Source organism: Engraulis encrasicolus, chromosome 3 (genome assembly GCF_034702125.1).
Source record: "Engraulis encrasicolus isolate BLACKSEA-1 chromosome 3, IST_EnEncr_1.0, whole genome shotgun sequence".
Taxonomy (NCBI): domain Eukaryota; kingdom Metazoa; phylum Chordata; class Actinopteri; order Clupeiformes; family Engraulidae; genus Engraulis; species Engraulis encrasicolus.
Window position 1 is genome coordinate 17,963,563 of NC_085859.1, and position 12,500 is coordinate 17,976,062.

At 49.0% G+C, this 12,500-nt stretch overlaps 1 protein-coding gene across 6 annotated transcripts in view; it reads left to right on the forward strand.

The window, feature by feature from the left end:
* The window catches only part of LOC134445804 (ankyrin-1-like), a 114,801-nt gene that overhangs the window by 88,331 nt on the left and 13,970 nt on the right, over positions 1 to 12,500 (forward strand). For 4 of the 6 annotated variants that reach the window (XM_063194895.1, XM_063194896.1, XM_063194897.1 and 1 more), the window contains 2 exons: positions 1,928 to 2,681; positions 3,569 to 4,026. In XM_063194895.1, coding sequence (XP_063050965.1) covers positions 1,928 to 2,681; positions 3,569 to 4,004 — 1,190 coding nt within the window. In that variant the 3' untranslated portion in view covers positions 4,005 to 4,026. Of the gene's footprint in view, positions 1 to 1,927; positions 2,682 to 3,568; positions 4,027 to 12,500 lie in introns of those variants that run through there. The other 2 variants (XM_063194900.1, XM_063194899.1) reach the window with 2 other exon arrangements.

Sequence of the window (12,500 nt, forward strand, 5' to 3'; positions counted from 1 at the left end):
AGAGAGAGTCAGTGTTTTATAATGTGTGTGTGTGTGTGTGTGTGTGTGTGTGTGGGTGTGTGTGTGTGTGTGTGTGTGGGTGGGTGTGTGAGGTAGCAGTGTCCCTTGTCTGGCCCAGTGGCAGCCCACACACACACACACACACACACACACACACACACACACACACACACACACACACACACACACACACACACACACACACACACACACACACACACACACACACACACACTCACATGCACACAGACACACGCATGCACGCACGCACGCACGCACGCACGCACGCACGCACGCTCGTACACACACACACACACACACACACACACACACACACCCTATAAAGACAGATGGAGCAGCCACGCTGTGTTTGGTCAGTCCTTGCCCAGCCTAGTGCACACCTTACCGTCACAGTATACTATAAAGCAACACAGTTGGTCATTACCAATTGCCATGTGTTTAAGAATGCAACACGATTGGTCATTACCAATTGCCATGCGTGTGAGAATGCAACACGATTGGTCATTACCAATTGCCATGCGTGTAAGAATGCAACACGATTGGTCATTACCAATTGTCAGGGGTATAATAACGCAACGCGATTTGTCATTACCAATTGTCATGAGCCAAATAATGAAATACTATTGGTCATTACCAATAGCCATCATACAGCACCCCCACATTATGCCTTGGGGCACAATTGCTCAAAAAATGTCCCCATCAACAAAAAATGTATTGAGACATTTATTACAGCCAACCAAGGGCAGGCATATTTATTGAATGCTAACGCAGGGTTTCCTGGGTAAATCGATGGAATGGTCCTGATGTTGGCAGCGGATGTGGTTTCCATTCTGCGGTTGCCGTTGGAGTTGAATGTTCCAAGAGATGCAATGGTTTCAGAACTATTTACTCTGCTACATGTACTTTTTAGTAGTATTTATTTTTCAAAGCAGGACATCTTTGCCAGTTAAGGGATTTAAAGAAAAAGCTGTCAGCATTGACAACTTCTCTGAGTCTGCCTTTAGGGTGTTGAGAAAGATCATTTGGAGTAAAGGTGTTTGGAAACAAAAAAATCTGGAAATGTAGATATTGAGACTTTTGTACTGTATTTTAGTTGGAAACTCTAAAATAGACACTGGGACACATGAAATCAATCAAACATTTACAAGTAAAAAAATACTCTGTTGAAAGATTTGTAAAATCACATTATTAGAACCACATTATTTGTAGATATATTATAAAGCATTAATAAAACTTAGTAATAAAAACATTTGTTAATGTTTTGTTCATCATTAGTTAATTATTTACTAATTCTTTATAACCGTAGTTAGAACATTTAGAGACACACAGTTGTGCAAATGTTGGCAGGGAAAGGAAGTTAACTTCTAGTTTGAACATTTAAGCAATTTTGTTGGCGGGAGTAAGGCAAGTGTCAACTTCACTCCCTTCCTGAGTCTATTAGCGATCACATCGTGTTTTGCTACCTGCCTTACAAAGAATCAGTGGGGACAACCAAATTATGTGGCATAACATTGGAAATGGGGTGATGATGTCAAACAAGGAATGAAAAGGTGTGGTGTGCACTACGCTTCCCTTGTCACCGCTGGTTGGTGTGGTCTGGCTTGACAATGCTCCCTTATAGCCCCCCTTTAATCCCCCCAAAATAGCCCCTTACCCCCCCTTACTCCCCCGGTCTTGCATCCCTTTACCCCTCCTCCCCTTACCCCAACCCACCACCCTCTCCCCACCCACCTCCCTCCCTCTCACCTGGGCCCGGGCACCTCCCTTCCCTCCAAGACGGAGGTTGTGGGGGGAGGGGGCCCCCGCCCGCCCGACCCAACTTTTTTTTGGGGGGGGGGGGCATTTAGTCAGCCAGCCAGCGAGACCTCTCCCCCCTGTGCTGTGTGTCGCTCCCCTCTCCCTCCAGGTTACGGTCTGGCGGTGCGCGAGGAGATGCTCTCCCCGGCCTCGCTGCAGTACAGCCTGCCCTCTCCACTGGGCAGCGAGCCCTACTGGCAGGAGGTGTCCAGCCTGGACTGCGCGCCCATGGCCACCACGGAGGAGGACACCCTGATGGAGATGTCCGACATGCAGGTGTGGCCGTCCGGCAACAGCCCCTCCCTGGTGGCGGTGGAGGACTCCTCGCTCGAGTGCAGCCGCGCCGACGACTCGGACGCCGCCTCCACGCCCGCCGCCGCCACGCCGCTGCCCCACGGTGGCGGCAGTGGAGGCGGAGGTGGCCAAGGGAGCTTGGGACGGCCCGGCAGCAGGGGGTCGGGGTGTGGTGGAGGAGCGGGCGGTGGCGGTGGCGGAGGGGGGACGCCCATGGGCGGCAAGGGCCACTGTCTCAGCGGCTCCATCGAGCTGCTGGAGGACGGGTCGTCGCTGGGGTGCGGCTCGGAGCTGAACAGCTCGGCGGGGACGCCCGCGGGGGTCAACAACGTCAACGGGCTTGATGGAGGTCAAGGGTCAGAGGTGTCACCGTCAGGAGGAGGAGGAGGAGGAAGTGGAAGTGGAAGTGGAGGAGGAGGAGCTGGAGGAGAGGGGGGAGGTGGTGGAGGAGGAGGAGGAGTGGGATTAGAAGAAGGCCTGTCGTCTGTCATTGCAGGGCAACAGCGGGTGTATGCACGCATGAGTGACTCGCCGGGCCTGAGCCACGTGGCAGACAGAAATGGAGACAGGTGAGTCGCCATAGTAATAAGTAAAAGGTTGATCCTCTCCATGTCCACCATTTTGAATTTCCACTTATAGGCATTTTTAGATGCACAACATATTGTACTTTGGTTATATTAATTTATAACTTAGTAGATATTCATGAAAAGATGACCTTTTGGAATAGGCAGCACAGTTGCAATGAGCAGCATAGTTAGCATACCTACTCTGGCCACAATCCACAAGAGTAACGGGGACACAGACCAACAGTCTCATCCCAACTTGTCAGTTTCTCACTACCTTTGACCAGACTGTAATGTTTGACATCGAGGACATACCTGCCACGTCGCATCTTGACTATGTGGTCTAAACCTAGACCATTACCTAACCCTAACCGTCAGTGAAGTTAGGCTGCCACAAGGGGGCGCACGTCACATTTTTACTCCAAGGACATATCTTAGAAGTCAAAAATTGCGGTCTGGTCAAAGGTAGTCAAAGATTGACGAGTTGAGATGATACACTAGACACACATAGGCGTGTGCAAGAGGTGATGCTAAAGCATCTACCCCCTTTGTCCTAAAATAATAGGGTGTAACACAGTCAAATGTTATCAAACAACTTCCTTGGCAGAAGTTGATACATAACATGTTTACAAAAACACTTGTTTGCTGCTGGAGGTCGTATGCAATGGGAAACCTCTATTACTTGAATGGATAAATAACTCAGTTTTTTGTCACAATGAGGCAAATAAAAAGGTAAAATGATGGCTTTTTTCAAGCACATTGAATGATGAGAATGATAATGAGCTATAGAAATGGAAGTTGGATGTCCTATGTTGGTGTGGTCGTGTACCTCACCCCGTCCCACCCCCAACCCCCTCACTCCTTCACTCGTCGTATCCTCCTCTCACCTGCAGGTCACCGCCCCCGGGATCCTTCCTCTCCTATCTGCCCGATGCGGGCGGCCAAGGGTGGCATGGGGTGGCGGACGCCGCCGCCCAGAACTGGGTGGGCCCGTCGCAGGCCAACACCCGGCAGGCCATGGAGTCCATGATGTCGTCGATGCGGGATGGGGCGGCGGACACGGCGCAGCGCGTGGCGCAGGAGGCCCTGCTCCAGCCGGTGCGCGACATGGGCCACTCGGAGATCCTGCGCGGCCACTTCCGGGGCACGCAGCCCTTCGAGAAGGGCCTCGGCTTCCCGCACCGCGTGCCAGAGCTGCGGGGCTGGGGACAGGTGAGTGAGATCTTCCCTTCCTCCCCCCTCCTACTCGTGCGTCTCATGAGTATAAAATGTAATATACCATCCACAGGGGTATTAATGACTAGAAGCTGCGAGGCTGCATACGGGTGAGTGAGATCTCCCCTCCTCTCCTCCTACAAGTATGTCATATGGGTATGAAATGTAATATATAAAATGTAAAATGTAATATATATATACCATCACACGGTCCATCCCTTGTCGTGGGGTGGTGGCTTGAGTGCCTCCGTGACCCTGAGAGCTATACCAGCGGGTGCAAAAGCACCTAGTAGGGACTCCCAAGCTGGACAGGTCAAAGGGTAGAGGTGAGACAAATTGGACCACCTCGCCCAGAGGTTAAATGGGTTGGCGTAGGGCCAACAACCCTATCCGTCAAAAAACATGTTACAGAAGCATCAACGACAATTCAAAACCAACACGGCCTGGGCGAGGAAGGGCTTCCACATAGGAGGTTTATGACGCAGGGCAGTGAAAGCCGAGAGGAAGCTGCAAGGCCGACCCCCCTCCTAACCCCCAGGACATACACCAACATCGCTACATGGAATGTCAGGACCATGTACGAAACAGGCAAGACAGCACAGGTAGCACAGGAGATGAGGAGCTACAACATCTCTCTTCTGGGGCTGTGTGAGACAAGGTGGCTGCAGACAGGGCAGCTACGACTGACATCAGGAGAGACGGTGTTGTACTCTGGCCATACCGAAGACGGTGCACCTCACACAGAAGGGGTGGCTCTGATGCTGGCTCCAGAGGCACAGCGTTCTCTCATTGGCTGGGAACCAGTGAGCCCACGAATCATCACTGCCAGGTTTGCCACCAAGAAGAAAAACATCAAAGTGAATATCATCCAATGCTATGCCCCAACAAACGACGCAGAAGAGGAAAAGAAAGCTGAATTCTATGAACATCTACAATATGTGATAGATAGACAGAAAGGAAAGGATATCACCATTCTCATGGGTGATTTCAATGCTAAGATTGGAGATGACAACACCGGCTATGAAGACATCATGGGCGTGCATGGGCTGGGGAAGATGAATGAAAATGGAGAACGATTTGCAGACCTGTGCTCACTTAACCAACTCGTAATCGGAGGCAGTATCTTCCCCCACAAAAGGATTCACAAGGCCACATGGAGATCTCCGGACCACATCACAGAGAACCAAATAGACCACATTTGCATCAGCAGAAAGTTCAGGAGATCATGCCAAGATGTGCGGGTCAAGAGAGGGGCAGATGTGGCCTCAGACCATCACCTCTTGCTAATGACGGCAAAGCTAAGACTGAAAAAGCACTCCACGACTCCTAGTGGAAGAACAAGATACAACGTGGGACTTCTTAGGAACAAAGACGTACAGAAAACATTCCAGATCACCCTTACCAACAGATACCAGCAACTACAGGAGCATGAAGAAGACATAGACACGGACATAGAGACAAGATGGCAGCACACAAAAAAGTTGTGGAAGGACACCTGTGAAGAAGTACTGGGAAAAAAGGAGAAAAAACACAAGGAATGGCTCTCCATAGAAACACAACAGAAACTGAAAGAAAGAAAGGAGAAGAAAGACCAATTGAATAAAAGTACAACAAGATCTGCAAAAGTAAGGGCACAAAACAACTACACACAAGTCAATAAAGAGGTGAAGAGAAGTATTAGGAGGGACAAAAGGGATCATGTAGACAATCTGGCCAAACAAGCAGAAATGGCAGCATGCCACGGCAACATGAAAGACCTCTACATGATCACTAAAAAGCTGGCAGGCAAATTTCAACAGACAGACAAACCAGTAAAGGACAAGCACGGAAACACACTCACAACATATGAAGATCAGCGGAGAAGATGGGCGGAACACTTTGCTGAACTTCTGAACCAACCTAGTCCAGCCGACCCACCAGACATTAGACCAGCGGAGACAGCACTGCCAATAAACTCCCATAAGCCCAGCAAAGCGGAGATCAAGAAAGCAATCATGTCCATGAAGGATGGAAAATCTCCAGGACCAGATAGTATACCAGCGGAAGCCATCAAAGCTGACGTAAGGACTGCGGTTGATATGCTGCACAGTCTTTTCTCGAAGATATGGGAGGAAGAGACCATCCCCAATGATTGGAAAGAAGGAATCCTCATCAAAATACCAAAGAAGGGCGACCTTACCAACTGCAGCAACTACAGAGGTATAACTCTACTTTCAGTTCCGGGTAAAGTTCTCAACCGGATTCTGCTCGACAGGATGAGTAAAGCAGTGGACCCCATCCTACGAGACCAACAAGCTGGATTCCGGAGCAATAGATCCTGCACGGACCAGATCTGCACACTTCGAATCATTGTGGAACAATCAATTGAATGGAACTCTGGCCTGTATGTAAACTTCATAGACTACGAAAAAGCCTTTGACAGCGTGGACAGGGAGACACTGTGGATGCTACTGCGACATTATGGAATACCAGAAAAGATCATCAGCCTGATCCAAAAAACCTATCAGGGGATGACATGCAAGGTGCTACATGCAGGCCAAGTGTCAGACAGCTTTGAGATCAAGACCGGAGTACGGCAAGGATGCCTCCTATCACCTTTCATGTTTCTACTAGCTATCGACTGGATCATGAGGACCACAACGGCAGGAAGGAACAACGGCATACAATGGACCCTGTGGACGCAACTAGAGGACCTTGACTTTGCAGACGACCTGGCTCTACTGGCACACAACCACAAACAGATGCAGGACAAGACCACCAAGCTGGCAGATACATCTCTAGGGGTAGGTCTAAGGATAAATAAGAAGAAGACCAACATAATGAGGATCAACAACTCGACCAACAAACCAATATCGATAGAGGATGAAAATATACAAGAAGTGGACTCCTTCACCTACCTCGGCAGTATAGTGAACAAACAGGGTGGCACTGACAAAGACGTAGCAGCCAGAATTGGGAAGGCAAGAGCAGCTTTTATCATCCTAAATAACATCTGGTCCTCTAAGGAAATAGCCATGACCACCAAAGTGCGTATCTTCAATTCCAACATCAAATCTGTCCTCCTCTATGGCTCGGAGACGTGGAGGATGACGAAGAAGACACTGCAAAGGATACAAACATTCATAAACAGCTGCCTGAAGAGGATATTTAGGATTTGGTGGCCCAACAAAATCAGTAATGATGAACTCTGGAGGAAAGGGAAGCAGGAGCCGGTGGAGAAACAAATTCTACGAAGAAAGTGGGGTTGGATTGGGCACACCCTTAGGAAACCAGCAAATAGCATCACACGCCAAGCCTTGACCTGGAACCCGCAGGGGAAACGGAAGAGAGGGAGGCCTAAAAACACCTGGAGGCGGGACTCTGAGGTAGAACTGAAGAGGTTGGGAACCAGCTGGGCAGAGGCAGAAAGGACAGCCCAAAACCGTGTTGGCTGGAGAAAAGTTGTGGATGGCCTATGCTCCATTGGGAGTGATGGGCCTAAGTAAGTAATATATGAATTGAATATAATCCAGCACTACCATACACAGGAGTATTAATGATTAGTAGCTGTGGATCTGGGGACAGGTGATAGAGATCTCCCCTCCTTCTATAAGTGCATTTTATCAGTATGATATGTAATATATACTGGATATAATCCAACAGTACCATAGGGACTATGGAGTATTAATGCTTAGTCAGATACAGGCTGGGTACAGGTGAGTGAGATCATTCCTCCTCCCCTCCTCCTACAATTGACTCGTCCCAAAGCATATTAGAGCATTGGATTTTGGAGTATTACTGGGTGAATACACTAGCTGCGACGAGATTAAGCGACAGGGAATTGGCAGGCTGTGTAGCAAGAGCGATACGAGAGATTGAAATGACAGAGTATGTCCATTAAAAGCAGAATGCAAGCATTCCAACATTCCCATTGGTTGTGGCAGCTGTTGCAGAACCGCATCATAAATCATTTGCATAACATTGCCAGGAGTTCCACCAAAAACTCTCACTCCAGTTGCGCGACTTGCCTCTAGTAGCCTGAATAGCTTTTGTCGTGCAACTCAATACAAAGTCAATTACTTCCATCGCTGGACTCGCTCGTGACGCTCTTGGTCTATTTGTGCGGTTAATGTTGAGAAGCTGCAGGGCTAGGGACAGCTGAGTGTGACTCCTATGCTGACAGGTATTAACTCATAACTCACTGCCTGAATGTATCAATAGAAGCAGTCTCTCCCTACTAGTATATTTTCAAGTCATAATAGCACCTGTAGATAATTGCTAGTAAATCACAAGAGACAGCAACAAACAATTCCAAAGTGTATTTACAAATGCAGAGGTCAAAAAGGTTATTGTTTTGTCTGAGATACTTCACTCAATTACTGCTGCTGGTCCTGGCAAATGTTGCCTTGTTTTGAAGTTCACAGAAAGAATAAAGAATGTTTAGATTGATGATTGGTTCATTGATGTTTGGTTTTTAGGCGTATTTGTGGTAATGAGGCTGAACAGAGTGTTGTTTTGGAAAGATATAGGCCTTCTGCTAGAGTCATTCCAGTGAGGAAACCAAACAGGAATCATAAGGCTCAATTACAAGTATGAAACCAATTGTCTGATGGTCTGCCAAAAGGTTAAGGGTAAGGCCCCCACACAGAGGGTGGTAAGTAATGACACGAATAGACCACACTTGTCCAACTTGACTTGACTTTGTATTGAGCTGCAGAAGACAAAAGTGATTTGGTCAACAAGAGGTGATTTGAGTGACTTGAGGGACAGTTTGTAGTTGAACCTCAGGGAATATTATGCAAATGAGCTATGATGCGGATCGGCGACAGGCAGCCAACACATCCAATTGGAATGTCGGAATGCTTGCATTCTGCTTTTAACGGGCAGGTATACTCTGTCGCTTCTATCACTCTTTACACTCTCGCTATACAGCCTAGCGATTCTCTGTTGCTTATTCTTGTCGCCCGGTCAAGGTGTGAGCATTTACTATAACAGGTTGTTGAGAAGTACCTCCCACTGTAAATAATCTAATCAAGAAAGCCCAAAGAATTCCTGTTAACAAAGCCTTGTTTTAGCTTGTTAGCACACCAGCTGCTATGAAAGATTATTTCCCCCCGCAGAGACATACAGACACACCCTTAACACATTCGCAACCACTACCGGAAAAGGGCACAACTCATTTTTTGAACCAAATATAGCCGCTGCATTCTCATTGCCTGTCTGTGTTTGGCTACTGTACACTTATATTTAGACATGGATATGACATGGGAGGGGGGGCATTCCCTCACTGTCCTTTTAGTTCATCATCAGCAGCAGTGATAGACAGACGGATACTCTTTGTATGTCTGTCAACATATCACTCCACGTGTCCACACCATGGAGGTAGTATAAGAACTGGAGAGAGTGAATAAGTCCTGCCTCCAGTCATTTCAATGGGAAAGGCTCGTGAATTCAGCCAAAATTGAACAAATTTTTCAGCTTCAAAGATGGAGTTGTTTCCGCCACCAGTTTACTCAGCCAATTAGCCTACGTGCCACGTTAGTGACTGACCTACGATTGACCAGAAAGATATATGGAAGACGGACATTGGATGTATGGAGGTGCTCAACCACACACCTGTATTAGGTATGTGTTGCCCAACACTAAACTCGCTTACCCACCTATCGCGTCCATCCTCTCTGAGCGAAGTGGTGGTGGAATTGCGACGAGGAAGTGCCTTGCTAACCGGCGAAGCTAATCAGCCAAATCCTGACTCCCTGGTCCACACACAAACATCCCAATGAAATGCCCCTCCCCTTTTCTGTGGTGTGAGGGCCCTCCCCTGGTGTGAAGAAGCGCTTGTGGGTGTAACTATAGACATATACATACACAGGGAAGCAGTGGGGGTGGTGGTGGGAAAAGGGGTCAGTCTCCCCGGGCCCACGGAGAGGGGGTTCGGGGGTTGGGTGGGAGATGCTGAATCATACATTGTATATACAGTATGTAGAGGATGGGACCTTTCAGGTGACTTTGTTCCGGACCCGGCCAAAGCTGTCAACGACCCTGTATGTGCAGGCCATACTATAATGTCTATGGGAGTAACTGGTACAGTGAGTGGGCAGTGTTAGGGGGGTTAGCTTTGGTATTAAGTTCTCTTAGGACAGCTTATGGCTTCCTTTGTGAGTGGTCAATAGGGGCCCCTCAGATGGCTTCCCACTACGTCTAATGACACCATTTTAAAGATCAAGGCAAAGTCAACTGGCCGCCACGCTCAAGCGATTTGCCGTAGCATATGTAAGCCGGCAGCGCCGCTATTGCATATTCCTACAATGTGAAGTGTAATTATCCCAATTTAGCAGGCGGTGTAATAATACGTATTTAGCAGAGGGTATAATGGTAATCTAGATCCGCCAGATGGAGCGGCGTATGTAATGTGGACATTTTTGATGTTGATGTGACACGGAGATAACACTGAATACTGACACAGAGATAACACTGAATACACAATCACAAACCAGATCTCTTCTCTCTCTCTCTCTCTCTCTCTCTCTCTCTCTCTCTCTCTCTCTCTCTCTCTCTCTCTCTTTCTCTCACACACACATACACACACACACATTTTCAAGACATGTCAACAGCTCTTATATCACACACACAAACGCACGTACACACACGCACACGTACACACACGCGCGCGTGCGCGCACACACACACACAGTGTGGTGAAGGTATTTTCAGCGCTAAGGTCACATGTGCAACCAGAGACCCCTGCCAGGCTGGGATGGTCTGTTTTTGGAAGCAGAGGGAGGACATGAGAGCTAGCAGTGGGGGTCTATGGGCATGTGTTTATGCCAGAGAGAGAGAGAGAGAGAGAGAGAGAGAGAGAGAGAGAGAGAGAGGGAAAGAGAGAGACAGAGAGAGAGAGAGAGAGAGAGAGAGAGAGAGAGAGAGAGGGAAAGAGAGAGAGAGAGGGAAAGAGGGACAGAGAGAGATAGAGGGAGAGGGGAAAAGCCTGAGCGAGAGGGAAAGAGAGAGAGAGAGACAGAGAGAGGTAGAGAGAGAGAGAGAGAGAGAGAGAGAGAGAGAGAGAGAGAGAGAGAGAGAGAGAGAGAGAGAGAGAGAGAGGGAAAGAGAGAGACAGAGAGAGATAGAGGGAGAGGGGAAAAGCCTGAGCGAGAGGGAAAGAGAGAGAGAGAGATAGAGAGAGAGATAGAAAGAGAGAGACAGAGAAAGAGAGACAGACAGACAGAGAGACAGAGAGAGGAAGAGAGAGAGAGAAAAAGTTCAAATAAAAAGAAATGGTGAGGAGAGGGGGGGAGAGGAGAGAACAGAGATGGTGAGGCACAGAGAGAGATAGAAAGAGAGAGAGAGAAAGAGAGAGAGAGAGGGAGAAAGAGAGAGAGGGGGGGAGGGAGAGAGAGGGAGGGGGTCTAGGAAATAGAAACTAGCAGCTTGGGTTTGACGGGCATGGGTCAGGTCAGCCAGTGTTCCCACCCCACTGACAGCCACGGAGAAGGGAAGGGAGGGTGGGCCAGCAGTGCACGGACGAACGGAGAGCGAAAAAGACAGACCAGGAATGGGCTCCTCGCGTGGACGGGTCCCTTTTTACCATCTCAGATGACACCGTGAACGGGATAGAGGGGAGCGACGACGTGAACGAGGGCTGATCTGGCCCTGTGGAATCAGGGGGGAGCCGGTTTGCAACAAGAAGGGGAACCACCACCAACCATCAACACCAACCACCAAAGGCCAGGGGGGGCACCTATTCTAGGACCGCGCCAAAGCCTGCCTCGGTGTGCTGAAGTAGACTACCCACACATTTGTGTGTGTGCGTGTGTGTGAGTTAGTGTGCGTGGAGTGCACTGCACACACTCGGTTGGCTTCCTCTAGGTATCTAAGGGCTGTGTGCGGCTTAGAAAGAGAACGCTTCCGCCGCCAAAGTCGCCGCTGTCGCCGCCGCCGCCGCCGTTGTCGCGATGTGGGCGGTGTTGACGGAGCTGCTGTTCAGCTTCGTAGTTCTGGCCTTCCTGGTCATCAGCTGCCAGAACGTTCTGCACATCGCCAGCGGTTCCGTGCGCTCGGTTCTGTCGTACGTCCACAAGAAGCTGGACCGTGAGCTGGGGGAGGACGAGGGCGTGGTCGACGAGGAGGAGAACGTCACCACGCGCGTGGTCAGACGCAGACTCATCCTGAAGGTACACTGCGGAGAGAGAGAGGGGTGAGGGGGGAGAGAGAGAGAGAGAGAGAGAGAGAGAGAGAGAGAGAGAGAGAGAGAGAGAGAGAGAGAAAGAGAGAGGTGTCACTGGAAAAACAGAGAGAAAGAAAGGGGAGGTAAGGGTGAGGGGGGTGGAAAGAGAGAGAAAGACAGAGAGAGGGAGAGAGAGAGACACAGAGAGACAGAGAGAGAGATGTCAATAAAAAACAGGTGATAGGTAAGCAGGTAAAAGCGAGAGAAATCGACTGTAACAGGATCCAAAGGAGAGTCTTCAAGCAAGTTAATCTACGCTGGAAAATTGGAACAGATAGGCAAGACAGAGTGGAGCAAGTGGAATGGAGAATGTAGATGAGAAATGCAGAGAGAAAGAGAGAGAGGGGTAGAGACAGTGAGAGAGAGGTATGGAGAGAGACAGATCGAGCTTGTAAGATGCCATCAGT